The sequence below is a fragment of the Setaria viridis genome, chromosome 9 (genome assembly GCF_005286985.2).
Source record: "Setaria viridis chromosome 9, Setaria_viridis_v4.0, whole genome shotgun sequence".
Taxonomy (NCBI): domain Eukaryota; kingdom Viridiplantae; phylum Streptophyta; class Magnoliopsida; order Poales; family Poaceae; genus Setaria; species Setaria viridis.
The window spans coordinates 10,370,629-10,397,205 of NC_048271.2; the positions used below are offsets into that span (position 1 = coordinate 10,370,629).

At 46.5% G+C, this 26,577-nt stretch overlaps 4 protein-coding genes and 1 non-coding gene across 6 annotated transcripts; 3 read left to right on the forward strand and 2 right to left on the reverse strand.

The window, feature by feature from the left end:
* Window positions 1-2,676: 2,676 nt before the first annotated feature.
* Window positions 2,677-7,860, reverse strand: LOC117835160 (DNA repair protein recA homolog 1, chloroplastic). 2 transcript variants are annotated; one of them, XM_034714535.2, is made up of 13 exons: window positions 7,585-7,860; window positions 6,412-6,503; window positions 6,258-6,333; window positions 6,015-6,077; window positions 5,787-5,916; window positions 4,790-4,875; window positions 4,578-4,703; window positions 4,390-4,494; window positions 4,253-4,309; window positions 4,100-4,162; window positions 3,961-4,037; window positions 3,422-3,494; window positions 2,677-3,007 (listed from the first exon to the last, which is right to left on the reverse strand). In XM_034714535.2, the coding sequence occupies exons 1-13, from the start codon at window positions 7,786-7,788 to the stop codon at window positions 2,906-2,908; spliced, it is 1,254 nt and encodes a 417-aa protein (XP_034570426.1). In that variant the 5' UTR covers window positions 7,789-7,860; the 3' UTR covers window positions 2,677-2,905. The 2 variants fall into 2 exon arrangements, with proteins under 2 accessions (XP_034570426.1, XP_034570427.1); XM_034714536.2 differs by lacking the exon at window positions 7,585-7,860 and adding an exon at window positions 7,025-7,163.
* A 3,147-nt stretch (window positions 7,861-11,007) lies between these two features.
* On the forward strand, window positions 11,008-13,937 carry LOC117840927 (protein LOL3). The gene is made up of 7 exons (XM_034721476.2): window positions 11,008-11,269; window positions 11,559-11,672; window positions 12,693-12,806; window positions 12,928-13,037; window positions 13,133-13,210; window positions 13,299-13,370; window positions 13,464-13,937. Exons 2-7 carry the CDS (start codon window positions 11,561-11,563, stop codon window positions 13,503-13,505), a joined length of 528 nt encoding a protein of 175 aa, XP_034577367.1. The 5' UTR covers window positions 11,008-11,269; window positions 11,559-11,560; the 3' UTR covers window positions 13,506-13,937.
* A 4,326-nt stretch (window positions 13,938-18,263) lies between these two features.
* LOC117835251 (uncharacterized) lies at window positions 18,264-20,465 on the reverse strand. The gene is made up of 3 exons (XM_072290406.1): window positions 20,461-20,465; window positions 18,604-18,755; window positions 18,264-18,550 (listed from the first exon to the last, which is right to left on the reverse strand). The coding sequence occupies exons 1-3, from the start codon at window positions 20,463-20,465 to the stop codon at window positions 18,264-18,266; spliced, it is 444 nt and encodes a 147-aa protein (XP_072146507.1).
* A 606-nt stretch (window positions 20,466-21,071) lies between these two features.
* TRNAV-AAC (transfer RNA valine (anticodon AAC)) lies at window positions 21,072-21,145 on the forward strand. Its single transcript has one exon. It is a non-coding gene; the product is annotated as a tRNA-Val (tRNA).
* A 2,354-nt stretch (window positions 21,146-23,499) lies between these two features.
* Window positions 23,500-25,538, forward strand: LOC117835253 (uncharacterized). The gene is made up of 3 exons (XM_034714621.1): window positions 23,500-23,807; window positions 23,944-24,073; window positions 24,636-25,538. The coding sequence occupies exons 1-3, from the start codon at window positions 23,500-23,502 to the stop codon at window positions 25,536-25,538; spliced, it is 1,341 nt and encodes a 446-aa protein (XP_034570512.1).
* The last annotated feature ends 1,039 nt before the right edge of the window (window positions 25,539-26,577 follow it).

Sequence of the window (26,577 nt, forward strand, 5' to 3'; positions counted from 1 at the left end):
CAGGCTGCCAGTCGATATCATTAACCCCATAATCTGGCACAGTAAGCATCCGCCATGTCTTCCCCTCAACGTCTACAGCCACTACCCCAAACTGAACGATGACATGATGCAGGAAACCATTGAGGAAGACACTGCTTGTACTATCAAAAAATAATTTGGTATCGCCGTGCCATTCGCTGTCTCGCCGCGCAACCTGCGGACGGGATGGGATGGGGAGATGTTAGAGGGCAGAGGTCAGTGCGGGCAAATGGGGCTTCGAGGGTTCTACCTCCGATGAGGACCGGGGATCGGCGAGACAAGGCGGCGAGAGACTTGTGCTCCTGCTGTTCGAAGTGGAGAGCGCCGCCGCGAGGACCCGGGCGTACGGCGACGGTGAGTGAGGTAGTGGGGGTCGTCGGATTCGATAGTGGGGGAACGGGAACTGAGCTTACATGGGCCACAGAACCTAGTAGAACGTCCCATTTTGTTTACGAACTTCCCGTCATCTTTTTAGAAAATTGCGTACATTATAAGATTGGTGCTTGCAGGTGAATCAAATACAGCTTCCTCTCCCTCTTCTCTATTCCTCTCCTCAAGCACGAACACTAGCTGACGATGCCGTCGCTGCTGTAGCACCGTTGCTATTGCTGTGCAGTCGTCAACTGAGGCTAAGGTTAAGGTTCAAGAAGGACTCCATCTCCCGCTTATGGAAGGCAGCAAGAGGAGGCAGTGACAACGGAATGGATGTGGAATCCCCCTTGGTGACAACTGACGAGGCCAATGTTGCCCTATCAAAACTACCATGTTGAACAAGGCATGAGACCTTAGGTGTTACTTTCTCAAATCATAAGTATAAGTCCATCCATGTTTGTCCAAAGTTAAAACATTTTTAAACTTTACTAGCAATGTCTACAACCGTTTATTATCTCGATGACAAGAGCAAATATTATGGAAGTATATTTTATAATCAATGTAGTAAGTCAATATTTCTCTGTCATCGTCGCAGAGCGGAATTGCGGTACCGGACAGCTTATTAGCAGTCGTTCATGCATCTTTTCGAACCTCATGCATGAGCATCTGTTGCTGATCATCATACACTTGTTCCTCTTCAGCTGACGATGGCTGCCCAAAAGTGCATCAACCATTGCTCTTGCGCCAAAAGTGCAGAAGGTTCCTTTCAGTTGAGCAAGATATGATGAGTAGGATGTGTAAGAACCGTAGTCCACCTCCAAACTATCATAGGACCACAAATCTGCCATTTGCTCTGCTATTTGTCATGCAACCATAAAAAAAATTTACATGATGTATGGTCGGAGGTTCCTCATGCATCGCGTGGGTTCCCATGACGCGCCAGCAGCTTGCTCAAGCAGTGATCTTCAGAGTAGATAACGTAATCAATCAAAGAAAATTTATATTTGGAGGACTGGAGGTCATGGGCTCATCGCCACCCCACTTTCTCGTGCACACATCACGCGGTGTCCGTCAGAAGTTAAGAGTAGATGACGAAATCTATGAAAAACTTTTTTTGTATAACGATAACGCAATCAATCGATGAGACACGTCAATATAATGATAAGTTGAGGGTAATAAAAAAATGTATAATGTATGGTTGTTTTTATGTAATACTATTGATTTCCCTTGGTATTGGGCCAAGAAAACCATGCACCCAGAGTAACATGAGTCCTAAAATCTTAAATCTGGCACATAAAGCATCCATCATTTCTCCCCCCTCAACATCTGCAGCCACCACCTTACCCTGTTCGATGACAAGATGCAGGAGACCATTGAGGAAGACACTCCATGGCATGAAATAAACTGGACCTGTTGTTCCATTCAGCCTGTTCGCTTCAGCTTATTCAGCCGGCTTATCAGCCATCAAACAGTATTTTCCTCTCAAACAAATCAGCCGTTTCAGCTTTTCAGCCGGCTTATAAACTGAAGCGAACAGACCCATTGGCTTTCCTTGTAGCTCCAGGCTCCAGTTTTGCTCGAATTCATCTGCAACCCCTCAACATACGCCCGGACCCAGTTTTTCTCATTCTCAGGAAATAGCTGGATCAAAACCCAAACGGGCTACACGGGACTTGCTACCACAGCCGGAGTCGGGCAAGACAACCCAGGTGCCAGGTCTCAGTCGCCAGATTGCAGACAAGGTAGCGGAACGGCGCGTCCTGGGAAGAAGACGAGCTCTCTCATTCTCAGAGCGAAGACGGCAGAGGAGAAGGCCATTGCAGACATGCACCTCAATCCCTTGTTCGTGGTTTTATGGCCAACCGTCCCAAAACAGACAAAATCACGGCTCAAACAGGCGTGAACTTGCAACTTTCCTCTGAAACAATTTAATTGCAACGGCTCAAACCCGCTGGATAACTGCCTCACTTTACATGATTACAGAAATTTAGTCATCAGCTTGAGAAGTCTACTCATTTAACTTTGGGCACAGCAATACAGCATGCATGCTGCAGGTGCCCGAAGTTATTAAGGCATGCATTTGCACCAGGTACCCGAATCTGCCCTCCACAGAGCTCCTGCCTGTATCATGGTACAATTATCAAGTTAAGTTAGAATGACACCAAAACCTAACTTTAATAGCTCGCCCCAAATTGTTGAACAGTTGACAGATGTGTAAATAAACATTAGCTTCCTTAATTGGAAATATCAGTTCCGCTGTCATACACAAAATAACCCCCCCCCCCCCCCCCCCCCCCAAGTTATATCATTCCCAGCGGCGGCCAGTGGCACAACCCATCAGCCAAACTTCCCTCCAACAGTGCACGCACCACTGCACGTTGTTCGATGTCAAGAACGAGCACGAGCCTGACATTCAATCACCTCTGGTCTTTTCTGCCATCCCAGAGGGATAAAAACCTGGAATCGTGGTACTAGACGGTTTCACAGTTGTTCATCTTCAGAACCTAAGGCACTGCTATTGCTCATCATACACTTGATCATCTTCAGTTAATGATGACTGCCCAAAAGCTAGTAGGCTCATATGTCTGGTTCCTTCTGGTATCATAGCTCTAACCACCTGCATGGTTCACCAAGCATGTCTAAGGAATAGGATATGGACAAAGAAAGACCCACAAGTACTCTAGAAAGGAAACTAATTGTCCATCAGATAATTTATACCTGTACAGACTAATTTGTCCTATATTACCTAATTATATTGGTACAAAGGAAACAATAAAAGTGGACTTGATCCTAATGTTGAAGCTAAGAAGTCCTATTCATGTATTCTCGGGGAAAAAAGAAGTCGTCCTATTCAGAATACATGCCAAGTGCAATCATATTAAAAAGCATATATATGATTGAAGTTACTATATCATCAGATCAACAATAATTGAAGCCTTCAGTTTGAAATTTTAAGTCAGTGAAAACTGTGGGTTAAATTTTTTCAATTGTAGCAGACTCATGCCAAAAACCCAGGTATAATCCAGCAAACCTTTTCTATCTCATCACAGATTGTTGGGTTCTCTCGGAGATACTGTAATGCCTTTTCCCTGCCTTGGCCCAATCTGAACAAAAATTTCAGCAAAAAAGAGCACATATCAAAGCTACAGCAATACAGTGAGATAATTTTCTTTTGACCAAAATATATAAAGATAATTTCACTGCAGAATGTAACTTAAAGCAGCACAGCACAAAGCATCCTCATCGGCCACTGCCCGCAACACCACATTTACACACAGTGAGGCGCCATGTTAAAACTTAGATCTTATAGCTATCTTATTATATTGTAAGTTGCAAGAAAACAAGGACTGTGCTAAAAAGACAAGGATTCCATATGAAGGTTTTTTCGAGGGTCTCATATAGCAGCCTAAACATGTGAAAATCACATGGAAATGGGACTGAGGAAAATAACTTGTCTAAGTAATGTTCCTTTCAAAACTAAATGGCATGAAAGGATAGCTCTGATAAGAAATACAATTTTAATAACCTAATTCATCCAAGATTTAAACTCTTCTAAAGCCCCTGACATACCTCATATCTTTGTAGCTATACCACGAACCCTTCTTTGCAACTACTTCCATCAGCTCAGCACAATCAAGAACACACCCCTGTCCAATATTTTTGTTTAGCATAAGCTACAGGGAGAAAAAGCTAAAAATTACGCACTTACCAATTTGCTAACACCCTCCCCAAAAATGATTTCAAATTCAGCTTGCTTGTAGGGCCTAGAGACCTTGCAAAGAAGAGAAATAAAATGATATCATACCTACTGCAGAAAGTGTTAATCATAATATAGCAAGAACAGGATGTAATTTTGACATACTTTGCTCTTCTGCACTCTGACACGAACCTTCACACCAACGTCTTCATCTCCCTTGGCCTTAGAAAAAGAAAAACAAGCATAAGAATCATTCCACATCTAACTTTCAGGAAATATGAAATTTACTTTATTGATCTCACAGATTTTATCTTCCCAGTGGAGCGTATCTCGAGGCGAACAGATGCAAAGAATTTCAAAGCTATCCCTCCACTAGTGACTTCAGGATTCCCATAGAATACTCCAATCTGTTGAATGCCAAATTCATCAAATGAAATAATAAAACGGAAATAAGCAATCAAAAGTCAATGCAACTGTATCAGTATCACACCTTGTATCTTATTTGATTCAAGAACATAAGAGTACAGCCAGCCTTTGAAGCATTGCCTGACATCTTTCTCAATGCTTGACTCATCAGACGAGCTTGTAGACCCATCTGCTGCATCCCTATCTCACCCTGAAAAATAGATCACTTATACATTGCTGATGCAACAATTCAAATAGAACCAGAGAAAAAGAATGGGAAGGGAGAGGGAAGGATACTTCAATTTCTGCACGTGGAGTGAGCGCTGACACTGAATCGATGCAGATGAGATCTATTGCTCCAGATCTGCACATACGGTCCGCAACTGATATAGAGTAAGAATATATTAGCAATTTTTCATGTAAACAAACATCCAGATACACGGTGACCTTCGAGGTTAACAAATAAAGAAAGAAAGTCGTACTGACGTAAAAACCCACAAACAAATCAAAGGAACACAGCTTGTAGAGGCCTATACTCTCAAAATCCAATATGCACTGCCTTTTTATTCGAGAAGAAATACCTATTTCTTAAAAAAAATCAAAGTGGCCTGTTTGGATGTCGTTGTTTTGAAAAAACCATGGTATCAAGAAAATGTAATTTTATAGAACAGAGATGTGCAGTTTCTAAAACTTCAAAATGACTACAATTTTAGCAATACCATGGTTTTAAAAACTACTGGATTTCTTGCACCCAAACACCTCTTGGCTTTCCAATACCAAAGTATTCTGCAAAACCCTACTATTTCAATAAAATTCCTTTTTATCCAAACGGGGCTACAAGATGATAAATTACTTGTGAACATAAAAGCATGTGCAACATACAAATTTCTTAGAGGTACATACCAAAATACAAACCTTTCAGCCTATAAGGTGATTGAAACACTGGACATATTCTACTGATATTACGCGCATATCAGAGTACTATAAAAAAAACTGTAGTTTTCAAATCTAAGTTACAGTTCTGTTTCATCTCAGAGTGACATAATAAAGTTCCATTGCAAAACCTCAGCTGAACATGGGTTTTATTTTTTAAAATAAGAACGAATTATTTCACTATTAAACCATCTCATCAAGATTCACATATGTTAAATTTAGATATAGGACCCTACAGGAATAATATCAGACCTGAGAGGAAGAGTATATGACTTGAGAAGAAGATTCACAGGGCGAATAAGGGTAAGAATCGTAGTGTATATTTAATATTAAAGTAGGAGGACGAATGTTGGATAATTACTTTCTAGTGCCATCTCTCCATTGTCAGGCTGGCAGACAATCAGATTCTCAATATCTACCCCAAGAGCTTTTGAATAAGCTGGATCAAAAGCATGCTCTGCATCGACAAGCATGGCATTTCCTCCTAGTTTCTGCATATTGGATATCAGACGTCTTTTATTGTCATAATTGTCTAATGATACTCCCTCCATCCTTTTATATATGACGTCAATTAGTTCAAAACACAAACCTGTATTTCAGCAATTGCATGCAGAGCTAGGGTAGTCTTTCCACTGCTTTCTGGGCCATATACCTGCATGGTTTTACAAATCAAATCATCTAAAGACAGGAGGTCAAAACCCTAAACACAGGTAAGATCACTGAAACTTTCTGCAGAAATCACCACAAGTGCTGACACAAAAATGCCTAGATCAAAGCAATAATGAGCGATACCATGTGGGTATTACTGAAGAAATTATAAGGTGCAAAATACCTCCACTACTCTTCCTTTTGGAAGACCACCACCCAGAGCAAAATCTAGTGTTAGACAACCACTTGGAAACGTCTCACTGGGGTGACAACAGTAATAATCAGTATAAATAGAAAATGAACTTTTAAGTGAAGGAATCAAGAAACTAGAGACGTACACAAAAGCACCACCAGCACTGCCTAATCTTGTAACGCTTCCTTTTCCAAAAGAGTTGTTTATGTCACTCATGGCCGCATCAAGAGCTTTTTGCTGCAGATGAAATTGCGAATCAATATTACTGAGAAACCAAGGCAACAGAGTAATGGATTGCTATTCAAAAGGTAGAATACTATTTCACGAAAGTAAGTCATCCATTTAAAAAAAGTTAAGTTGTATGAGATGTCGAAATGCCTTCACGATTCAAGATAACTGATGCCCTCTAGATTAAACATCTGTACTCAAGGAAAGCAGGAATAAACATCCAAACCATATGGCAGCAATGCAGAACACAGTATATCTGACTGCAGTACTGTTTGAGCTTTTTTTAACTAAGTGGATTGCAGCAGAGAGCTGCTTCATCAATGATAAAGACTAGTTCCTGATAAAATCAAAACATACGGGCTGCAGCATCTCACTTGATTCACATTATGTCATCACAACTCGAGCAGGCCTGTGGGTGCTGACAGCAAATACACAATAAATTGGAGGTCACAGTGTTGGTGTGGACTGTCTATTGTGGGACTCGTCTCATAATAAAATCAAAGATAACCCAAGTTTTATCTCTCTCTTACCCAAACAGAGGCATGCTGCTCTATTCCCCCTCCTTCCCCTTGCTATTGCCAGTTCAATTGGCCAATAGCATAGCAACTGCGATACTGCATCAACAAATCGATAGACCGCTTGGATAGCAATAAATGCCTAACAATGATAAGACAAGACCGTCCCTGATGCAAGATTTGAAGCAAGTGCAGATAGGGTCAGGCATATTAATCCATTGGACGCATTCCATTTGATGCAATCGTCAAATGTCTACTTTATCCGATGCACCTTGTTCGTAATGACACAAGAACCAGAAACAGAAGTTCACTTCAATAAGCGCAATGCCACTTCCTACAATGACAGACGCATTTACAAGAACACAAACGATACTCCACCGCAACGAACATTGTTGTGAGCCCTTACTTTTTTACCACCGCCGCGTGGCGCTCCGGGATGCGTCGGCGCGGAACACGATACAGAGCTGTTCTCGCGGACCGCGCCTCACTTGTTCGACCCAATGGCACCAAGACGAAAGAGGAAGAAACGAAGGGCAAAGGGAGCAACAGCGGAGCAAGCGGAGAGAGACTCTTACGCGGTCGACGAGTCGAGGGTCGTCCTCCCCGGAGAGCGCGCCGTTCCCGCCGCCGGCGACGAACTCGCAGCGCAGCCGCCGGGCGCGCGCCGTGACGCCGCCTGCTGAGGCGCGCGGCGCGGGGCGCCTGCGGCGAATACGGGTTGAAATAGAGGGGGCGAGGTGGGAGGAGGTGAAAGCTACGGCGGCGGTGGCCATTGGCATGCGCAGCTCCGCCCCCGAGGTCGAAGGCGGCGGCGAGCGCTCGGTTGTGTCAGCGGGGAGAGTGGAAATGGAAAGGTTGGGAAAAGAGCTGACCGAAGAAGCAACGTTTTACAAGGGAAGTGGAAGGTAGTGGCGGCCGAACGCCCTAAGCCGAGCCTTGAGATTCGTGCGACGGTCGGATGGGATCATTGCGCGATCGTGAAATTTCGTTGACGTGACTCGCGTGATGTTTGTGTTCTCGCTTCTTATCTGCTGTCGCTATTGTTTCCATGACATATTAATTCGATCTTCAAATGATAACTTTACTATAGAGTGAATAATTTTCACAATAGACCCAAGTCCATAAGATAGTCTTTGCCCCTCTATCCATTCACAGGGTCATGATGATCTATTGGAACACAGTTTTACTTCCATTCTTGGTCAAGCGGAGTCAATTAACGAAAGAGTTGATCACAAACTATATATAGTTGTGCGCACCGAATTTGTGTGTATACAAATGACCAATATAGATTTTCTTGGTAAATATATTTACCACCGTAATGCAGTTTGCTAGTATGTTTTATAAATGTATATTTCCAAAAAAACGGTAATACTATGGCTCGTGCGTCTGGACGCGTCGGACGCTCGTCACCAAAAATATCTGGCGCTTCCTATCTAGTCGGTCTACCTTATCCATTCCCATCGTTCTTTTCTTCCCCATCCTCACGAGCCGCACGCTCCGGCCGCGCTGCTCCCTTGCCACCGGCTCACCGACCCGCTTCCTTGCCACCGGATCACCGCGCCGCTCCTGCTGCTCCTTTTGGCCTGCGCCAGCCAGTGACGGCGCCACCGAATCTTGCCGCCCGCCTTCACTAGGATGCGGTGGCGGCTGCAGTCTCCCCCGGCCAGCAGGTTGGTCCTCCCCCACCGCTCCATGCTCCGCAAGTTGAGCTCCGCGCACAAGTTGGCATCCTCATCGCCAGGCCACCATTCTCACCGGCGACACCATCCCCATCGAGCAACAGGGGCAATTTCGCGAAATGATTGCAATGGCGTGGGGCTGAGGAAGAATCCATGGTGGCTGCTATCATACTCTAAGAGGAAGAAGACTCCACCGCGGCCAGGGGCAAGCCGCGCCGGCCGCTGCCATCCTCCTCCTCCTCCACTGTTTCCCAGCGTCGGATCCCGCTGTGCAGTGATCCTCCTGTCAGGGTTTGCTGCATGTTGCAAGCTTATGTTTCAAGTGTTTCAGATGTTTCAGAAGAATGTTGCAAGTGTTTCATGTGGATGTTGCAAAGTAGATCTAGATGTTGCGATGTTGCATATGTTTCACACACATGTTGCAAGTGTTTTATCTGGATGTTGCATTTTCAATGAGAGATATGAATGTTCCATGCAACACGAAACAGATGTTGCGGCGGGTTTTTTTCCTCATCATCAACTGATGGCTAATAAATTTTTTTCAACATGTTTTTTGATGTTGCAAATGGTAATTTTCTATGTTGCAAACGTTTATTTTCTACGTTGCAGATGTTATTTTTTGATGTTGCGATGGACCAATGGAGCGTCCGATGGTAAGTTTTTCCATCGGACGTTCGAGCGCTTGCAACGGCCAAAAAAAATAGTTGACAATTATGTTTAAGCGCCCATGGTTTGAAGGAAAATCGACATGCCCTTTGCAAATGAATATATAGGCATCTTGAATGTAAAGAAAACCCTTCTTCTTTGAGAACAAATATTTGTCCTCTTTATTGTGCCACCAATCCACCATTAAGCTAGGACTTCTGATCCACTATTATAGTATTATTACCGGTTGACTCTGTCCTATATATTGCTTTCATCTATGAAAATAATGTGTTTGTTTTGACCTCTTGTTTGAATCATCCAACGATAGCCTCAACTAATAAGATGGCTGAAATATTTTACGAATTATGTTATACCCTCGGTACTGTGATTGCGAGACATGCTCCGATATGCCCTCTTGTAAACTGCACATAAGAAGTTGGGATCTACAAAGTTCATACTGTAGAACATAATTCATCTTTGAACAACATCCTAACGGAGCAATATTTCGTTCAAACGTGCTAACGGGATTTGCTAAATGGTACGTAGAGTATAACTGCTGGGCATCTTGGTTGCTTGAACCGTTTGGTGTCCGGAGCCTATTTTTTTCTCGACGTTTTCTTTTTTCTTCTGGGACAATGAAAAAGCCCCGTCTCTTTTGCTTGCTTCTTAAGGCAGGACTGAAAAACTAATGTCAACGGTGAATGTGTCAGCTATACAACGGATTTGAGAAGAGAAAAGGTCTTGACTCTTGACGTTTTGGCCATCTTAGGGGTGTTCAGATCTTTAGGACCTCCTAAAATTTATGTCACATCGAATATTTGGAGACTAATTAGGAGGACTAAATATGAGCTAATTATAAAACTAATTACACAGATGGAGGCTAATTCACAAGATGAATCTATTAAGCCTAATTAATCCATCATTAGCACATGTTTACTGTAGCATCATATTATCAAATCATGAACTAATTAGGCTTAATAGATTCATCTCGTAAATTAGTCTCCATCTGTACAATTGGTTTTGTAATTAGTCTATTTAATACTTTTAATTAGTATCTAAACATTCGATATGACATAAATTTTAGGAGGGACTAAAGAAACGAACACCCAAACACCGTCAGTGATTACGTGGAATCCTAGATGACTTGTATGAAAGGTCGTGCTCACCTATCTCATAATTTACCCTTTTTTTTTCTCGTTCCTTTTGCTTTATTCTGTGAGAAATCTTCTTCTCACTTGCACAGAAAGAAAAAGGGGCAGAAGAAAAGTGGCCTTTATCACCTGTCAGCGCTAGCCGTTGGGGCATTTGTTTTTCCTTTTCATTATTTCTAACCCTCAAATCTTCATGTGTGTGTTTGCTGACCAAGAAGGTTAGCCTTCCCTCGCAAAAAAAAAATGGTGCAAAAATTAGTGCTTGTACAAACATACTCCATAAACACGCAGGAAGGTTAGCCTCGCGGAATCGACGCTGGAACCTTTGCAAACGCGTGTAAAAAAAAACGAGCTGAGAAATCAAAGGGCGCGTGGATTATTGCTAAATCTAGCAACCGCTGCCCGCCCCGCAGGAAAGGGAAACGAAGAGGCGCCCCGGCCCGACCACCGCGTGACCCCCCGCGTGTACAACGCCGCGTCGGCGCGTGATTAGATAAAGCCGGTAAGCCCTCTGCCTCTGCGCCAAAAAGTCTGAAACGCACGGGCACGGCGCCATCGCCCTCTCCCTCTCGTTTCGTACTTTCGTCTCGGCTCCTCCCCCTCCCCCTCCCCTCCCCCAGACAAATCCAATCCGGAATCAACTGCCCCCCTCGCTCCGCCGGGGAGAGGAGAGACAAGCGACGCCGCGCTCGCTCGCCGCCCCGCCGCGTCGACCTCTTTCTCTTTCTTCCCGGAGCCCCACCGGAGGCGTAGACGGGCGGGCAGTCATCCCGCGCCCGACGCCGGTGAGTCGCCTCGTCCCCGTCCTCCTCCTCCTCCTCCTCTCACGCTTGGCTAAGTCCCGATCAAGCTCGGATCCGTCCGGGATGGCAGGGAAGCAGTTTGGTTCCTCGGTTTCTGCAGCGTAGGGGTGGATTGCGGTGGGTACGCGGTTGTTTGGTTGATCGATCGATCGACCGATCTCGCCGTCGCCCCCCAATCGAATTCAGCCGCCCGACGATCGGATTGCTTCGTGGTTTTCGATCTCGGTTGGAATCGGACGCTCATTCGGCCCTTCTTCTCCTCCAATTGCAGCTATGCAGAACCAGATCGTGTGCCACGCGTGCCGGACCGTCCTGCTCTACCCGCGAGGGGCGCCCAGCGTCTGCTGCGCGCTGTGCCAGGCCGTCACCACCGTGCCGCCACCAGGTACGTGTTGGACGCTTCGTTTCCTTTCGTCTGAGCTTGGGAGGTTGGCAATCATCACCTCTACGGCCAGTCGTGCACTGGCAGCGCGAAACAGCTGGCGTGCAGGGGAACATAAAGCTTAGCTCTCACGTTATGGCGCAATAATGTTTGTTTTAATAGTGAGGTACGGGGTTTCACGGTGTCTGGTAGATGTAGTGGGAGAATCTGTTTACCAACACACATGAACGGACTGGGGAATGATTACATCCTTAATTCATATACAGGTTGTTCAATTAGGTTGGGAAAATCATTTATTACTTCAGTTAAGCTTGACCGTCAAATGTTTTACTGTATGGTTCTCGCGCTTGAACTGGGAGTATCCCAGTGCGATTCATGCTAGTCTGGTTAGTTTGCATTTCGTTATCTTTGGCACTGGCTTTCTGGATTAAAAACAGCGAAGCTGGAACTTTACAGAAATTGGGATAAATCAATTTTTTCTTAGGTTACCTTCAGAGGTTTTCATTAACTGTGCTTTATAGGCCTCCGTCATTCTTGAGAACATTTGCCAATCCATAGTGTTCCACTTGCCACGCCTCTTCTGATGTCTTCCTTTATTTTTCCCAATCCCATCCCTGAATCAATTTGGCGAGTCAACATGCTCACCAGAAAAATAAACATGCTCGGTCACTTGTTGCGCCAATTTTGATTGCTTTCATCAGCATGTTTGTATCCCTGCCTTTGGTAGAACGTGGTACTAAAAAGCCACTGCACCCACATTATCCTTTTTGTTGGAAATTTATATCTGCACTCACCTCTGCACTCCATTCATTTCTACCACCATGCACCTGTTCACTATTCGTTTTGAAATGAGTCCAACACTACAATATCAATGTTTTACCTTCTCTGTCTTTTGCCCTCATTTTCATGAAGCAATTTTTTTTGGCCTTTTGCATGAAGCACTTCCAAGGCCTATAACTGGTTCATAGTGCTTGACACACTATTTTAATGTGCTTATAAAAGTTATTTAAATTTGTAATGCAGGACTAGATATGGCTCAGCTTATATGTGGTGGTTGTCGAACTTTGCTGATGTATACTCGCAGTGCAGACACTGTAAGGTGTTCATGTTGCAATACAGTCAATCTTGTTAGACCAGGTACTGCTGATTCTTTTTCTATCCTTCTTCTCCCTCTGAGCTTGTACTTAGCTACTTTTGGATGTTCGTCCATTTGTGAAATTATCCCTTCTTACAGATGAGTAATTTCTCCTTTGTGCAGTGAATAATATAGCTCATGTAAACTGCGGCCGCTGCCAGACAACTTTGATGTATCCATATGGAGCACATTCAGTAAAATGTGCCATATGCAATCATGTCACTACTACTGGAGTACGTTAAGACTCATTCTGCCCATACTTACCAGAAGTGTGATTAATTATTATGTCAGAGTACTGATTTTGAATAACCTTTGTTCTGAATCTCAGGTAAATACAGTGGCACCCACAACATCCGCAAGGCCAGCATCCAATGGACCTTCATATAGTACCTCATCTACTTCTGCTGTAAGTTCACATCAGTGAAATTTAATGGCCTAACCAATCATTCTTGACATGCGAGTGATTTGCCACATTTTGGGTTTTCATCTTGCAGCCTAAATCTCAACCCCAGAATGTAACTGTTGTTGTTGAGAACCCTATGACAGTTGATGATAAGGGAAAACTTGTAAGCTCCTTTTTACCTCAATATACTGATTTGCATCTTCTCCAATGCTGCTTGAACCTTGGAATTTACTTCGTTTTATAACTTTATACACAGGTGAGCAACGTTGTCGTTGGAGTCACAACTGGGAAAAACTGACTGCTATCATTACGTTGTACATCATTGTTGTGTGTTCTATATCAGAAGCCAAGAAATACCATAAGTTATAGTGCTGCCCAGTGATTGGTTGCTTGGTTGTCCTTGAAAAACAAAGATATTGCTTGGTTGTCCTTGAAGAACAAAGATACACCAAGTATTTCTGGGATCTTGCAAATGAACCCATGAAGGTCGAAATCTGTGTCTTGAATCGATCGATTCTTTTTTTGTGTGTATATGAATGCTGCTAGATTTCACCGTGTGATCAGATAGTTGAGGGGAATGATAGCATAGTTTCATTTAGTTGTATACATGCTTTGGTACAATTTGTTTGTTAGTTTGTGTTGTCTTCAATCTTTATTGTTGATAGTGGTTACTGTTATACATGTACGGTTTGCATTTTAGAAGGAATATACTGCAAACAATGACACTGAATAGGAGCTGTGATACTCAGATCGACCAGTGACTTTTCCTTTGGCTTGAGCATTTGCTTTGTAGTTTTGATTTTTTTTTTTGGAACTGGATTGTTTTGTTGTCTGGATTGATACAGAAACTGTTTGTGTTCGGGAGCGTGCAAGTTGAAAGTGAATCATGCAAGTCATAGTATTTCTTCTTCAAGAGAAGATTCAAAGCTTTATTAGTTTCTACATGACCGATTATCCGAGGGTGAGCGCCGAAGTTTGGTTGACCATTACACAAACCAAGATATCGTACACCACGGCATCCTTCTTTTCCCCGGAACGGCAAGGCCGTTTTTCTTTCCTCCCACAGCCACGCCGTGCCTCCGTGCGTCATTGCTAATGCAAGCGGGACAGGCCATGGCCGGAGGCACCGTAACTGCGTGGGTGAGAGAGGGAGTAAAATGCACCAACGGTACATGAACTTGGCAGCGAGTGTCATCAACTTCTAAAATGCACAATGAAGTCCCTAAACTTGCTAATATTACCTAAACTTGCTAATCCGTTCACCTGGCGTCCAAATCTCCACAACCTATCTTAAACTACACGCGTGGCACGCTAACTGTGCGGTAACATGGCCTGACATGTGGGACCCACATGTCATGTCCACCTCTCTCTCCGTCGCATGGATCCTCGCGAGACTACCGCTGCCCGCCGGTGAGGTGCTTGAGCTCGCGCACGCGCGGCCGTGGACGAGGCGAGGTCGGGCGGTTGCGGTGGGGTGAGGTTAGAGCGGCGCAGAGGAGGGGCGAGCCTTGGCGGTGGGCGGACGGGCGTGGTTGGGTTGCCGCCTCAACCCCACTCCATCGGCGGAGAGCGATGAGGTCGAGTGGTGCGGTGAACAGAGCGAGCTTGGACGGCGCGAAGGTTGGAGCGTTGTGGCGGCAGGGAGAAGTAGGAGAAAGAGAGAAGGGGAGAAGGTAGGTGGACACGAGACATGTGGGTCTCACATATCGGACCACGTCACGAGACAGTCAGCGTGCCACGTGTGTTATTTAAGACCCCCTTTGGCAGGGCTTCACCACTGGCTTCTTCACCGGCTTCTGGTGAAGCCCTACCAAAGGGGACGGAGCAAAACGACTTAGGTCAAAAAGCTCCGTGAAATCTGCTCTCTGGAGCATTTCGGAGGAGAAGCCGAAAAAATGGGCTCCCCGCGGCTTCACCCTCGGTTACTAGTGTTAATGAATTTTTCTCTTTGTTAGAGGGTCACTAGTGTTAATGTTTTCAAAACATTTCAAAATTCAAAATTCAAAATTTTCAATGAAAATTCACATGGCTTGGGGGGTGGGGGGTGGGGGGTGGGGGATAGGGGCCCGGCTAAGCCACTGGTAGAGACCAGTAAGAACTAGAGATGCATGATGACTAAATATGCACCAGCTGCTACCTTATTATGCCTCACCACCCAACTACTTGCTCTCGTGTGATGTCATGTACGTGTGAAAAGCATCGACCATATCGATCATCATGTCAAGTGCTTTGCCTCACTGCACACTACTTGCTCGTCCAACACTATATAAGGGAGTACTAGCTCGATCAGTGTAGTTCTTCATACTAATACCACAAAGCAAAAGCCAAGCCCGGCCGACCGCCGGCCAGCCAGTGCAACCATGGCCACCACCAACATGCTTCTCCTCTCCTCGTGTTCCTCACCAGCTCAGGTTCTATGTCGTCCTAGGTTAGCACGTCACTCCCTATTAGCAGGGCGGATCTAGCGGTGGGACGAGCGGGGCTCAAGCCCCCCACCGTCTCTCCAATAGTGGAGCCCCTACACAATGTTTGAGAGAGAAGAGAAGAGAAGTAAGAAAAAGAAAGAGGAAGAAGAAAGAGAGCCCCTCCTAAATTTATGGGCTGCATCCGCCACTACCTATTAGCCCTCTTCTCCGATCCTCATCACGGCTTGCCGTCGTCGATGCCGTATAAGGCGTCAGGAAGCCTTGCCGAAGGTCCTCCACGGCTCCCGGCCAGGCCCTATTCACGTGTTGCCGGCGACGTAAGAAACCCATCGTCGCTGCTGGAGCCCGTGGCGTGGGCGAGGAGAGAGCGAGACGCCGATCGAACCCGCTCGGCGCGTCGTCATGGGGGGTTGCCATCCCTCCTGCTTGTCCTTGCTGCGTGAGGGAAAAAGGGTTCCGCGTATGCGAGCGAGTTTAATTTGCCTTGCAGTCGTCGATCGAGTATAGATAGGTGTGAGAGGAGGTTGGATCACTGACAGCCAGCATGCAGTAGTAGGGTAGCATAAAGTGAAGCACAAAATTAAACTGATCGACCATCAACTTCATATGTCATATATATTGATGTGCTCAACGACAGGTGTGGCGTGCTACGGCGACGGCACCCGCGTGGGCTGAGACGATGCTGCAGCAGCACGCCGCGGAGGCTCGCGTCGACGCCGTCGTCGCGCAGGACGGCAGCGTGTCATCATTTGACATCCAATCCGCGAACCTTTTGATAGCATATGCCGTGTATAGGCTCAGAACTTTATGGCATGCATTGACCAGCATGAGGGCGATATCCACATAGGCAGACACGGTTGTGCAACCATCGATGACCTCCTTCCCCACCGGCGACGAGACGGCCGCTTCACCGGCACCATGGAACCAATCTACGCACTGCATCAAGCCTGACTCCGTTGAGTAAAGCAACTCCTGGGCCAAAACCCGCTGCGAATCGAAGTCTTCTTTGCTTCCCAGGCGGCCAACAAGGTTGTCGATGTGGCCCAGCGTCTCGTTGACAAATAAATTGCTTGCTGATACCTCGTTGAAGCAGTCGGCCAGCGTCATGTCCGCCACCTTCCCGGCGCCGGTGCCACGGAGCTTCAGGCGGCCGAGCTCACCGGCAAAGTCACGCTGTCGAGCCCCCGCAATGGCGGCGGCAGCGCGCGCGACCCTGACGAGGTTACCGTGGAAGGTGTCGACGTACGGGAGGAGAAGATTGTAGCAGGCATCCGGAGCATTCGTGGCGGCGCAGGACGCCGGGAGGAAGCTGGTGGCCGCCGGAGAGGACGGCGCGGGCGCCGGAGCCATCGGTGACCTGCTTGTCGCGACGGCGACGGCGCGGCTGCACCAGCGCCCGGAGGGAGATGGTTGCCATGGCCATGGGCTGTCTTGTCTATGAACTGTGACTCTGGCACACCAAGGAGCGAGGGATATGAACGGGATGGAGCTCGGATCGTTTTAAAGCTGTCAAATCGTGTACGCCTGCTGACAGATGTTATTTTCTACCTAAAATAAAATGCAGATGTTTTTCCTCAAATCACTCGTACAGTCATATACTTCCATCTTAGCAGCTCAACTAACATAATTGTTAGGTCTATATGTATTCCTTCCATTCCCAAATATATTATGTTTATATGGATAAGTCACAGGTGTAATCAAATTTTAGAAACCTTAACCAATGTACAAGTACTTAGATTTGTCACGATAAATGGTATGGGTACGAGTTTTTCTAATATAATGAGTCAGCTCTCCTGCTGCTTCCTTTATAGAGAAAACAAATGGTATGGGTAAATTTTTTTAAAATTTCAAATGGCTATATTTTCAATGACAAAACTATGTGTGATGTGTTACACTTTCAATGACAAATCGACCATGACCCCGCTCCCCTCGCCACAATGCATTCGTAAATCCAACAATTAATTAGCCATCCATTTAATTTTTGCAATGAAGATAGAAAGTATTATTTGGCACCTTTTTATTGTTTTGATTTTGCTCGTTGGCAAAATTTCTATAATTATTATTATGAACTTACTATTTATTAATTGTGTAGGCTCTTTACCTGTTTTCGTTATTATATGGTAATTTGTAGCCTTTGAGAGCAGACGTGGCAGCTTTTTAACACTGCAATATTAAGATAATGACAAATATATTCTTATAGCTCAAAACAAAAGGATTAGAATGAAAAAATATTACTCCCTCCGTCCTAAGGCACTTTGGTTTGTTCTAAGTCAAACCATTCTAAGTTTGACCAGATTTATAGAAAAAAGCATAATTAGATTTATTATGAAAAGTATTTTCATAATTTATTTATTTGATGCATCAGACGTAGTGCCCTTCTCTATAAATTTGGTCATCTCTTAGTTTGACTTAGGATAAACGAAAATGTATTGTATAGGGAGTACTGTTTAAGTATTTGCACGAGAGTAGACGTACGTGGTAGATTTTTTAGCACTACAATGTCATTACCTAGTATCTTACAGCTCGAAACAAAGAGAATGGAAAGAAAAATTATTACTGTGTAAGTCTTGCCACGGTATTTGCACAGGTCATCAGCTCACAAGTTTTGTTGAACAAACACCTAGATAGCCTCAAAACTTTATGGCATGTGCGAGATGCAGGGCGATACGAATGTACGGGGATAGTGCCGCGCACCCGGCTATCACCTCCTTCACCACCGGCGAAGAGGCGGCGGCTTTGCCGGCATCGTTAAGCCAATCCGTGCAGTCCTCCATGACGCCCAACGTGGACCCGAGCCACAGAACAACCAAAGAGCTTTCCCAATCAAACTCATCCTTGCTCCTCTCACGCCGGCGACAAGCCTGTCGAGGCGGCCCAGCGTCTCGTTGCCGTCGTCCATGTCGTTTGACGCCACCTCCTCGTAGCAGCTGGCCAGCGTCATGTCCGCCCGGGGCCCGGCGCCCGTCCCGCGGAGCTTCAGGCGGGCGAGCTCGTCGGCGAAGCCGTGCTGCCGAGCTGCCACGACGGCGGTGGCGGCGCGGGCGACCCTGGCAATGCTGCCGTTGAAGGAGCCCGCGTACGGGAGGAGGGTTTTGTAGCAGGCGTCCGAACGGGGCCTTAATCTTTTATACGAATGTACGAATGATTCAGAAGAAGATTCGGGTCTTTTTTAGTAGGGGGTTAAATTTTAACCCTGTCACATCATATGTTCAGATGCTAATTAGGAGGATTAAATATGAGCTAATTATAAAATTAATAGCAGAACCTTTAGGCTAAATCGCGAGATGAATCTATTAAGCCTAATTAATTCATCATTAGTGAATGGTTATTGTAGCACCATATTATCAAATCATGGACTAATTAGGCTTAATAGATTCGTCTCGCAATTTAGCCTAGGATTGTACAATTAGTTTTATAATTAGCACATATTTAATACTCATAATTAATATCAAACATTCGATGTGACAGGAGCTAAAGTTTAATCAAATACAGGAGCTAAAGTTTAACCAAATACCTCTCAGTGCTGTAGGCCTGGAGCGAAAAGCCATATCGTTCATGGAACTGGTGAGGCTGGTGGTGCAGTGGTTGGACCAGTGGATCGACTGACAGTTCAAATAGGCTATATACTCTCCTTGTTCACAAAAGAAATCTTGGTGACATGGGGAAGACGTAGGTTACTCATTTCCTCATTTCCGTGTATATACTCTTTTGCGGGTAGCTTGAAATGTTTGTTTGGGTATAGTAAGCCAAGACGGTCTGTATAATTTGCAAGGTCTTAGGACGAACTCGATGCCAGGGATTCTTTAGGCTTACTTTTCACTCGCAAAATATATCTTCTATACTATTATCTCCAAATAGCGGCACAAATGAACATCGATGACACAAAGGAAGTAATTAATAAGAGTTAACTTCTAAATAATATTTCAAGTTCTCGATCATTTATAAACAATATCAATATCCTCGCAAAAATATAAAAAAATATCAACATTACAATAGAAATTCTAAAAGGACAGCGAAATGGATCTTTTAAGTTGAGAGAAAAAATGCATAAAACAAGGACACAAGAAATTGATTATTTAACATATAGGTATTGAAATAGGAAAGAGCGATGAATTGGACCCTATAATAACAAACGGATCCTTGAGTTGAATCTTAGCCAATGGAGCTTTATGTCCATGAGAATCCAGGGCATCGGGGTGAACTGCAACTTTAAACAGCGTATGCTTACAATAGGGACCAGTATAAAAGATCATCATAAAAATCCTAGACTCAGAAACTAACGTGCTATGGAAAGTTGACTGCTCCATGGTTCATGGCCGGAAAATTTGATGGGCCTTCTAGTCTGGTTGACATTTGACCTGTTTGTCTTCGTGGGCCTGACTTAACATGCAGTTCGTCGTGGTCCAAGCTTCGACCCCATGGCCGGTCCATAAAACGGCCTAATAGAAAGGGAGGAGATACGGCTAACGGGCTAAGCTTGTTGACTGACTGACTGGGCTTGGTTTCCAACTGAGTGAGCTTTTAGAGAAAGCTTTGTGGGCCAACTTATATGGCATTAGGCCGAAGATAGAAAGACAGAGAGACAGTCAGACAGGAGTGGAGTGCTCGGCTCTGCTTCCCCCGGCGGTCGGCCATGGCCGAACTCTGAGAAAGTGAGTTCCCACGAACGGGGAAGACCGGGAAGCGGAGGAATCGGAGACGTGGAAGACGGCGTGCTTATCTGTGGCAGGCTTTGACCGCGGTGACCATTAGAGCAGCGGCGACAGTGTTCGGCTCAGGGGCGATGGTGCGCGACGGCGAGGACGAAGCGGCGAACTCCAAGGAAACCTCATGCCGGTGCGGTACGAGGGGAGAAAGCAGCCGGATACGGCGAAGACAGTGGAGCATGGCCATGGCAGGCAGCTCGATCGGCGCCGAGCCGCCACTTGTGTGAAATTAAGGCCCAGCCTAGGCAGGCCTGCCTGCGCATGGTAGGGAGAAATAATAAATGACGAAACAAAAATGTCGAAGTGGATTTGAGCCCAGCACCAAACACGTCTCGAAAGATCAATTACCACCAGAACACATCTTCAGTGACGCAGAAAGGTCGGTTTTAATATTTATATATACAAAATTAAAGGATACCAGAACACATCTTGAATGGTGCAGCCGTGCAGATAGAACGGTTTAATATATTTATAAAGAAAATTGCGTGAACAAACGAGGACCTACACGGGCGCCTCTGTCGTCCTAGTGTGTTTAATTAATTACTAGTGAAAAAAGATGCATATATACCGAGTTATTGACAAACATTAGCAACTTTGATGTTTTGGCCACGATAGTTGCTTGTTATACATGATGCGATTATGAACTAAATACCAAAGGTTATTTCAGCTTTTTCGAGATAGAAATTTGAATAATATTAAAATATTATATGTCAAGCTTAATAAATCTAGGATAGTGTTGTGGTGTAGTTGGTTATCACGTCAGTCTAACACACTGAAGGTCTCCGGTTCGAGTCCGGGCGACGCCACTTTTATTTATTTATTTTATTTTTGCTCCTTCAGCAGTTTAACGACCTGGGCCAACGACTGTGCTGCCTTCGGGCTCTCCTGATCAAGATTTTCTATTTTCAACTCAACAAGCAAAGATGCCCCCCCCCCCCCCCCCCCCCCCCCCCCCCCCACACACACACACACAAAAGACGAGCGAGATGAAAAATCTTCGGTTCCACTTATTCTGTACTCTTGTTAAGAAATTGATCTATGAATTTATAAGTTCAAATTAATATTCTACAAAAATACTGTTCACATTTGTCTCATAGATATAATATCATGCACAGAGGAGCATTGTCACGATACGGGAGAAACAATCAATTGTCGTAAATATGCAATGGCTTTATCAAGTAACTACCCATCAATTGTCATTTCATACATGAAGTTTCACCTGCACCGGCTTAATGAGGGTCACTTTTCTCCTCAAATTCACCAAGTCTATAGCATTGTCATGACACGGGAGAAACAAATTTCACCCAAATCCATCAGACGTGTGTTGCATAAATACATCCAACGCCTTTTCTCTTAACCGTAAGATCAACACCCTTACATTGAAAATGTCTTCCAAGCGCAAAACCGCGCTGCATGTATGCATATGAACGAGATGACCAGAATGTATAAACGACTACAGATCAGCGTATCCATCTACCATTGTAATTAATAAAATCAACCGGGCATGACATTTGCACCAGCACTGCTAGATGGAGTCCTTGCCGCTCCTACACCTTCCACGCTGCGTGCGTATTCCTTTTTCCACCTTTTTCTGGATCCTTATCCTTGGCCGCGCCTAAACGGCCTAGCTGCCAACGGCCTATCTGTCAATATTTTCCTTTTCTAAAACACAAGCAGAGATGAGCGAAAGTGGAAACTCATCAGTTCTACTTACTGTTTTATATCCACAACTACAACAATGCCCTCCCGAGTCTTACTAAGGGATTTGATTTAGATTTTTTTTAAAAAAATATGAATTAAAATAACCGCCAACTATATTTGCCTTTGTCTCATAGAGATATATCATGCACTAAGGTGCATCTTGCATAACAACTTCCTCCTTCCGAATCCAACTCCATGTGACCACATGGAAATCGTCGACGCTCAATAAAACCTTTTGTGATTAAATTGATGAGACTAGCCACTCCACCCTATATAAACAACAAATTCTTCATTCGTAGGCTATTTTTTATAAACATGCAACGATTTTACCAAGTAACCGCTAATGTGTTTGTCGTTCGTGCATCTTGTCTATTCCTATGGATGACGCTTCCGTTCAACGGTCGCTTTTCTCCTTCAATTTGCCAGATCTAACATTTGTCGTGATATGGAAAATTCGAATTTCGCGCCACATTCCTCAATACATATTGCATCCGTTGTCTTTTCCCTCTTAACCATCAGATCAATCCTTGCATTGGTACATTCCAAAAAGAAAACTATGTACATACATGAACGAGGTGAGACTAGCCGCTCCACCTTGTACAAAACGACAAAACTCATCGAAGGCTAATTTTCAAAAATACACAACGTTTTTATCAAGTAACCGCCAATCGGTGTCCTTTCATGCCTTGCATCCGTTTCAATGCCGCATGACGTTTCCGATATACCGGCTTAACCGTCACTTTTCTCCTTAAATTCGCCAAATCTAGCATTGTCGAGATACGAAACGAATTCCACGCCAAATCCATCAAATATACGTTGCATAACTGTTTTTCACTTTAACCATGAGATAACTCCCTTGCAAAATTTACCTTGCAAATGCAAACCGTATATCCTCGAACGGGATGAAGAATGTGTGCAGGCAGGCACGGCCATTACAGATGGCATATCGGCGTATCCATCTATCCCTCGCAATAAAAGCAGCCGGTCACATGACATTCGCGCCGTGCAGCAAGTACTGACAGGTGGGGCCCGCGCGGCTCCCCGGCTGTCCACGTCGCGCGCATAGGCCGTGAGCAGGTGATGTGGAGCCACACCGGACGGGGGGGGGAAAATATGTACAGAAGTGACTTCCGTGCAGTCATGTCTCCGATTTCTGCCGCGTGGACACAGAGCGGATCGGACGTCGCCTCATGGGGGAACCCGGTCAGAGAGAGTTGGAACGTCCCGCGCCGGAGCGGATCTGGGCCGTCGAACGCAAAGGAGATGGACGACAGGGGCGGCGCAGGCCCCGCTATAAATGCCCACCTAGTCCGGCACACTGGTCCTCACTTGCCAGCGGTGACTCTTCTTCTACTTCTACTGCCTGTTCCTCGCCCCTTTCTCCCCCGAGAAGAAATTCTTGCTGGGGCCTCCGCGATTCCCCCTGCCCTAGCTCGGAACCTCGAGCTCGGGTGTGGAGATGGACTCCGGGAGCTCGGTCCGCTTCGTCCAGGGTGTGGCGACTGGTCCCGTGCACCTCGGCGGCGGCGCCGCCGCCGCCGCTGCTCACCAGGTGATGCCGGGCACGGGCATGACGATCCCCGCCGGCATGGGCTCTCTCCTGCTCGGTGCCGGCGGTGGGTACCTGGCGCCCACCGGGTATGGCACCGTACCCGCCAACGTCGTTCACGCCGCTTGGACCGGTGGGCAGCAGCAGCAGGCCCGAGCGGGCGGCGCCGTCATGAGGCCGCCGACGCTCAGGGGCCCCTGGACCGAGGAAGAAGACGAGTAAGACACTCCTCCAGAGCTCTGAATTTTTGCTTTGTTTTGCTCAGTCGGATGAAGCTCTCACCGATGGATCCAGCTTGTGGTTTGACGTGATGAGCTTGTGCTGATTGCTCGATCTGTCCGTGGTCGCACGCAGGACGCTCAAGGAGATGGTGAAGGTGTATGGCGAGAGGAAGTGGGCGGCGGTGTCGCAGCACCTCCCCGGCCGGATCGGCAAGCAGTGCCGCGAGCGCTGGACCAACCACCTGCGCCCCGACATCGACAAGGTGCGGATATGCATCGATTCCCCCCCTTCTCGTTTAATTTCTTAGATCTCGAATTTCTTGATGCGTGGATGCTTGAAGTGATGATCTGCCTTGCTGATTTGGGGGAACGATGGATCTGCCCCCTTGCTCCAATCTGTCACATGATGCTTGTGGGGGGAATTTGCCTGTGTTTAATTTCTACTTACAAATCCTGCTAAATTTTGGTCTCACCATTCGATAGTGGGTATTAATTTGGTAACAAATTAGTGGAGTACATGTTGCATGTGTCTTTACTCCGACCACTATGTGTGGTAATTCTCCATCAAAGCCACCGATTGATTGTGCAGGAATCTTTTTAATCTTCTGGTATGTGAATTTCGATGTTCTGTCGTAACCACTGATTGTCAGCGCTGGATGCAAAATTCTGCAGTAGTATAGTGTGCACACATGCTACATTTGCTTGATTTCAGGTGGATTTCGCATATGTTGCGAAAATCTTTGTGTTTTTCGGCTGCACTTGTTGTGTGCTCACGCTAATACTTTATTCACTGATTGATCGATCACTAACTTGCAACAGGCGAAGACAATCTGGACTGAGAATGACGACATCGAGCTGATCAAGGCTCACAAGATCCACGGCAATCGCTGGTCGATGATCGCCAGGCAGCTGCCCGGGCGATCGGAGAACGCCGTGAAGAACCACTGGAACGCCACCAAGCGGAGCCTCAAGGCGAAGCGCCGGCTGAAGAAGAAGAAGAACGCGGAGGCGCCGCCCGGACAACAGTGGTCCATCCTGGAGCAGTACATCCGCAGCCTTCCCCCCGCCGCCGTCGCCGAGGACGGCGCCGGCGCCGCGCCGCAGCAGGCGCCGTCGGACGACTCCCCTCCGTCGTCGTACAACACCGGCGGTGGGTACTACGGCGGCGAGGTGGTCAGCCCTCCGCTCGCTCCCGCGGCCGCCGGCTTCGATCCGGCCGCGTTGGGGATGTACCTCAGCGCCGCCGCCGGCAACAACCCATCCTCCGCGGCAGCGGCGGTCAATTTGGGGGCGATGAACCCCGACCTTGCGCCGCCCTCGTACCTGGGGCTGGACCTGAACTCCTACTACTACTACGGTGGCGCGCCGCTGGCGCCGGCGGCGAGGGCGCCGCCGCCGCAGATGATGATGATGGAGCAAGACCAGCAGGATTCGTCCAACGCCAGCAACAGCAACAACCTCATCACCTACCCGTTCGTCGACCACATGGCGTGGCAATCGTCCTCCGTCCACGCCGACGCCTACTACGCCAACAGCGCCAGTGCAGGCCATTATCCCTACTACTACTATGGCGACGCCGCGGGCGCCGGGCCGAGCGGCGGCGGCGGCGCCGGTGGTGACGCCACCGCCATCCCGGACGACGTCGACGTCGTCCAGATGGCCTCCAGGGAGTTCCAGATGAACCCGTCCGAGGATGAGGTCACCCTCAACCTCGCGGGCTTCATGTGAGACGGCATCATCGCGCGAGAGCTCCCTTCAATCGAAACAAACTAAAGCCCCGGGCGTCCGTCGTCTTCCAGTTTCTGTTCATGTCGTCGTCGTTCCTTTGTTACCTTTGTTGTATCCTAGTATACATGTGTGTTGTACCATTTCCATCGCCCGAGGAACTAAACCACCGTGTGTAATCGGCGCTGAGAATAACGTACGCGTGGACCGTCGCCATGGACCATGCCCTGTGTGTACCTCTCTTTAATTTGTTGGTTAAAAACTTATGAAATCCTGTGTGATGTACTGAAATATATGCCAGTCACCCTCCATTTGTTTTTCGGATTATTACATTCGGTCGATCTCACGTACCCTCCATTTGGTTTTAGTTTCAATCATGCACACTCCAGACTCGAGAGGATTACGAATCGATCCCGTGTTGCTCTGCAGCATGCAGGCATGCACCGCGTGCTCCGATCCGCAAGAGGCCACGGCAAGGGAGTGTGTCGGACTCGTGCTCGCCCACACGGCTAGGTGATCACTTCGTTTGGCAACAATAACTCCATCCAGTAATGGACTGTAGTGGCTAGTGGGGGACGTGGAGTCATTTACGTACGTGGCGATATCTATCCTGGGGATACTTTGCATCCGCGCCCAGGGATGTCCGGATATTTACGCATCTTCGGGATAGCTAGTGACCGTGCATGGCGTACCGTGCACTCTCTTGCTAAGGCTTCTGACTTCTTGCATGATGATATGATTCCGCGCTAACCTTTTCTCACCTTTCATCTGGCTCGATCCGGGGAGCGTTTGCATCCCAAAAAGGCAGCTTTTCTGTGGGTGGAACCGTGGAAGAGCCTTGGATTCCGAAATTCAGTTGTGCATGCAGTGGCTTTTTAATTTGCGTCTCTTGCAAGTGTGTGTCCTGTATGTAGCTGGCCACCCTGGTTTTTTTTTCCGGGTCCGGAGGCGACGACGTGCCTCACCTTCTCCAAAGGGAGAAGGGTTTGTGGTCATGCACGTTCAGCGTGTGGCGGCCTTCCCGTGGTTACCTGTCTATACC

Coding starts and splice junctions, on each gene's coding strand:
- LOC117835251 (XM_072290406.1), bottom strand. Junction 18,551..18,603: donor GCTCGCCCGCCTGAAGCTCC/GCGGGACGGGCG, acceptor AGCTGCTACGAG/GAGGTGGCGTCAAACGACAT.
- LOC117840927 (XM_034721476.2), top strand. CDS start 11,561: ATGCAGAACCAGATCGTGTGCCACGCGTGCCGGACCGTCCTGCTCTAC. Junction 13,038..13,132: donor ATCATGTCACTACTACTGGA/GTACGTTAAGAC, acceptor TCTGAATCTCAG/GTAAATACAGTGGCACCCAC. Junction 13,371..13,463: donor TTGATGATAAGGGAAAACTT/GTAAGCTCCTTT, acceptor CTTTATACACAG/GTGAGCAACGTTGTCGTTGG.
- LOC117835253 (XM_034714621.1), top strand. CDS start 23,500: ATGGACTCCGGGAGCTCGGTCCGCTTCGTCCAGGGTGTGGCGACTGGT. Junction 23,808..23,943: donor TGGACCGAGGAAGAAGACGA/GTAAGACACTCC, acceptor GGTCGCACGCAG/GACGCTCAAGGAGATGGTGA. Junction 24,074..24,635: donor TGCGCCCCGACATCGACAAG/GTGCGGATATGC, acceptor CAACAGGCGAAG/ACAATCTGGACTGAGAATGA.
- LOC117835160 (XM_034714535.2), bottom strand. CDS start 7,788: ATGCCAATGGCCACCGCCGCCGTAGCTTTCACCTCCTCCCACCTCGCC. Junction 6,504..7,584: donor ACCCTCGACTCGTCGACCGC/GTAAGAGTCTCT, acceptor TTTCATCTGCAG/CAAAAAGCTCTTGATGCGGC. Junction 4,495..4,577: donor TGAATCAAATAAGATACAAG/GTGTGATACTGA, acceptor GGCATTCAACAG/ATTGGAGTATTCTATGGGAA.